This window comes from Cyprinodon variegatus, unplaced genomic scaffold (assembly GCF_000732505.1).
Source record: "Cyprinodon variegatus isolate N-32 unplaced genomic scaffold, C_variegatus-1.0 Scaffold636, whole genome shotgun sequence".
Lineage (NCBI taxonomy): Eukaryota > Metazoa > Chordata > Actinopteri > Cyprinodontiformes > Cyprinodontidae > Cyprinodon > Cyprinodon variegatus.
This window is the reverse complement of record NW_015151089.1, coordinates 174,722-179,479: the sequence shown is the minus strand read 5'-3', so window position 1 is coordinate 179,479 and position 4,758 is coordinate 174,722. Positions and strand designations below refer to the sequence as shown.

General features: G+C 37.2%; 1 protein-coding gene across 1 annotated transcript in view; it reads right to left on the bottom strand.

Annotated features, from left to right (window-relative positions):
- Positions 1-4,758, bottom strand: part of LOC107096598 (2-oxoglutarate dehydrogenase, mitochondrial-like) — a 47,400-nt gene that overhangs the window by 22,572 nt on the left and 20,070 nt on the right. The window contains exon 4 of the mRNA XM_015393328.1: positions 1,852-1,967. Coding sequence (XP_015248814.1) covers positions 1,852-1,967 — 116 coding nt within the window. The remainder of the gene's footprint in view (positions 1-1,851; positions 1,968-4,758) is intronic.

Genomic DNA, 4,758 nt, shown 5'->3' with positions numbered 1-4,758 from the left:
AACATCTGATTTCACTGCGTATCGAGTAGCTACGTGGTTGGAGGAGAGACACACAGCAGCACTCTGATGTGTAATCTTTTATAGGGCACTCATCTCAAGCAGATAGTGTTATTGGAATCCAGGACAAGACCTTATTACCTTTGTAACATTAAAAAATATGGATATTTTAATAGCAAAAATTAATATCAATGTAATAAGAAACGCCAACTTGCCCGAATATATTAAGAAAAATAACAAAAGTGTTTCTAAAAGAAATTCATGAAAAACATGAATTTTTCATTTTTTTTTTCCTGGTACAATATAATATACTGGTAATTACATTTTTTAGTTTATAAACCTAAATATAATTGTAAATTAGGCTTATTAACTTTTTAACTTTACTCTTTGACTTTTAAATCAGCTTTTTACCTTTTCTTCTTGACTTGTTTTTTTTTTCACAACTTAATTTGCAAAAGGTAATATATCATTCAAGGCCAATTGCATGTTTCCTGGGTGTACTCCATTTGTAAGGGGTATGTAAGTGAACAAAAATGCTAACTTGCCCTTTAAAGGGTTAAGTAAAAGTTAGAGGACAGGTTGTGTAAAAACATTTGAGATCATGCCACCGAAAAATCTGTTCTTTCGACATACAAAGCTTTTTCAGCTAAAACGGCAAAAGATTGTAAGTCTATACAACGTAGTAATATAATGCAAGAAGCTTGAGAAAACACAGTTTGTTCTTCTTTACAACTTAGAAAAGCTGGGCTTCTCAGAGGACCATGACTCCCAGTTACAGCTTAAAATGTTTTCCTATTATACAGACAGAATCTGACTGCAGAGCTTCTACATATTTTGAAATGTTGTTGCTGGCATCATTATATCAGTAAATAGGTTCATAAATGTTTTTTAAACAGAGCACAGAGAGAAGCAGGGAGAGCTGCAGATTTAAAGATGAGCATACACCGTCAGACCAGTATACCTATAGTAAATAGGAATGCACAAGACGACAGATTTGCGTTTATCCCTTTAGTTTTTTTTAAATGAAAAATAGACTTTAAACTACCTCAATGGGCGTGTATCCCTTTAGTCATGCACAAAAAAAAAACAATTTAAGGTCAGATCGCCATATGCTTGTTTTTTTGTACATGACTAAAGGTATACATGCCCGTTGAGGTAGTTTAAAGTTTATTTTTAGTACAAAACTAAAGTAATAAACAGGTGTTGACTATGGGTATGCTGGTCTGACTGGGTATGCTCATCTGACAGAACACCGGCACTTTAGGAACACTCCCGGTTCTCCCTATGGCCAGTCTGGGTATGTTAAACTGAGACATCTATAATTGGAAGTGGGACACTTTTTCTCTTAGCAGCAAAAACACACCAACAAATGAGCAAAAAACGTATTTATAACTGTCAAAATCGTAAGTAAAGATGAAATTCCGTGTGATTTTGCAAACATAAAAAAAGTTAACCTTTTCTTTTAAATTCTGGAGGAAGCAAACGCATATCATGACTGTCTTTGGCAGAATTCAAATTAGCGGTTTTAATCGAGGCTAATCTAGATTAATTCCAAGATTGAGATTAATCTAGATTTTTTTAAAAATATCTATGTCAACCACTAGAATAAAGCTTAAAATACTTAGTTAGTAATTGACCGTTTATAGTGAAAAATGTGCAACGTACAAGGAAATATTAAAAATAAAATGACAGTGAAATGCTACAAAGTCAGTCCTTTCTGGCTGCTGTCCTGCATGTTTTAGATTTTTGTTTTCCAACAAACCATTAATTAATCCAGGTGTGTTAAAGAAGGCTGCACACTACGATTTTTTTTATCTATTGTGTGTGTTTTGATTATTTTGGCAACACTCCTACCTCAAGGCGGCGAATAATCTCTCTGAGTGACAGAGAGCTCTCACTGCCGCCGATGTAAGTGGTTGTGGGAAGCCGGAAAACCTTGTCCAGGTCATTCTCTGTTAGTCCGTATAAACCTGAGGAAAACAAGAGATCTTCTTAAACAGAATCTAACTAAATATACATTTGATCTGTGTAAAGAGGTGAAATGGAAACAGATGAGGAAGGATTGCAAACCTGAGAACAAAGAGAACCTCTACGGGGAAAACTAAAGGAAAAAAAAAACAACTTCTGAATATCTGCCTTTAATCTTATCATCCAACTGTAACATGGTAGATTACATGAACCGAGGAATCCTGCTGACAGGACTCCTTCCAGGAAGTAAAACCACAGACCCCGCCAGATGGGGCCAAACTCCTCCAGAGTAACAAACGTCCCTGGGGCCAAACTTTGAACACTCCTAATCTGAGCTGTCTTTATCAGACTGTAAGATAACTCCTTAAAGAAGGAACAATAAGTCCTGCATTCGGGTCTCCTCGGGGTTCTAATCAGCTGTTCATTCTGCTTACAACTCAAACATCAACTTTAATGGCCTCGGAGTTTCCAATCACTTTCCTCAAAGGTTCCTGGAAAGCATGATAATATTTTCCTAAAAGCAGAAACACTGCCTGTTGTTTTATTGTATGTTTTATTCAGCAGCAAAATTAATTTCCACAGTAATTTAATCTGACTTACTGTTATTGTAAAGATTACTTTACTTTCTCAAAAATCTTTAAAGATGTGTTTGACTTATTTTTTTCAGGTCCTCATTATTATTCTTATTTTGGCAGCTTTAAAGTACAAATAGTTTACTATTTGTACTTTATTCAGATAATTTACAATTTTGAGGTACCGTACGTTGTCACCAAACCCACCAAATGATTTTAATTTAGATTTAAGGATGCAAGTTATCATTTAAAGAATCAACCTAAAGTTGAACGGTCTTAAAGATTACTAATAAACAATTGATAGGCAGCAATTCTCTTAAAACTTGAGATTTATCTTGTATCAAGAGGATATTTCCATATCATGAAGGGCTAAATATTATTTCACAATATACCAACAAAATATAATGATCATAGTACAATATCATATTTTAAGATAAATTTTAAAACTGGACTCCATGAAATGAACTCACATGATCTACTTTCCAATCTAAGTTGTTAAATTCAAGCATGACATTTTCTATAATTTCACAATGTTTAATGTAATGTGGTCCACTTCTCTGTCATCACATCCTCGCCTTTCAAGCACAGAGGAGAAGTTGACGCTGCTCAACCATGCAGTGAGGCTAAATAGGGGCTATTTAAATGATAGCCTAAAGACTTTATTCAAGTGCTAATATTTAAAAAACAAAAAAAAACAAAGTCTATTCCACATCCTTGCTGCTATTAAAATCTAAATAACTCCGGGCAGAATTCTAAATCAATTTATGTGTCTTCTGCACCGTGCCTTTACTTTGGCATTACTTCTCTTTCAAATACCAGCAAGCCTCTGTTTAAGAATGAACAGCGCCCTCTGGGGAATAGTGGTAACATTACAACACTGAAAAAAATTCCTTCTAAGTGGATACCATAAATAGGATGAAACAAACTTTATTGTAAAAAATATTTATCGAATATTTGTTTAGTCCAGAAGGACTAACAAGGGATTCCCAAATATTCATTATGCGATATTTGAGCCAATCTGACTGTATGAATGGTCTCTGTAAAGTTCCTTCAGATGACATGTATTGCCACGTAAGGAGTGCTAATGCGGCTGTTTGGGAGACATATCTCATATACTTCACGTTTTGACTGCTGAGCTACATTTACGGCTGCTGTTCAGGTTATCTCTGTCTGAAGTCAGTACTTTTTTCTGTGATATCTCTAATTTACTCTAACTGTCAAGCAGAACTTTAAAACACAGCTTCTACTGCTGCACTTTTCTGCTGGGTACTTGTAGTGTTCACACAGTTTTTATTTCTGGTAGTTAAGGCGTAGCTAGCCTAGGCTAGTGCTAGCTTAGCCCCAATATGGCTTCTCCTCTCTCCTGCTCTGTATGTCAGATGTTCAGTCATTCCTCTGCCTCCTTTAGTGATAATGGTATGTGTAGCATGTGTATTAATTTTGTAGCTTTGGAGGCGAAGTGTCAGAGTTAGAGTTAAGGCTGTCAAATATCCAGATGTTAGAGTAAGGCGTCTTGTTAACTGCCCCATGCCACCAATACCAGGGGCACATCCACGTAGTGGTCCTACAGCAGTGCCTGAGCAGCCAGGCAAATGGGTGACGGTACACAGAAAGCCTAGTCGTGGATCTCTGCCCACTGGCCTCCACCAACCCGTCCACATTTCTTACCCATTTTCCGTAGCTCCATAGTCAAAAACATGGCATTAGTGACATGATGGACATAACCAAATGTTTGCCAGAATGGGTGACATCCAATCCTACCTGAAACTACTGATTAAGGAGAAGTTTAAATACAGTAAGATTGTTATTCACGCTGGCGGTACTGACACCTATTTACACCGATCAGGGGTCACTAAAATTTGTGTTGCTTCCGGGTGCAAGTTTGCCAAAACAGTGTCAGACTCCATAATTTTCTCTGCTCCCTTCCCCAATCTGACCAGTGATGACGTGTTTAGCTACATGTCATCATTTAACCGCTGGTTGTCCAGGCGGTGTCCTAAAAACAATGTGGGCTACATTAATAATTGGCAATCTTTAGGGGGTAAACCCGGTCTAATTTGGAGAGATGGCATTCAGCCCACTTTGGATGGTGCGCATCTCTTTCTAGGAATCTTGCGAAATGTATTAGTCCTCCAAAACCCTGACAGCCCAAGACCAGGAAGCAGAGTTGTAGTTTAACACAGCGGTCCCCAACCACCGGACTGTGGACCGGTACCGGTCC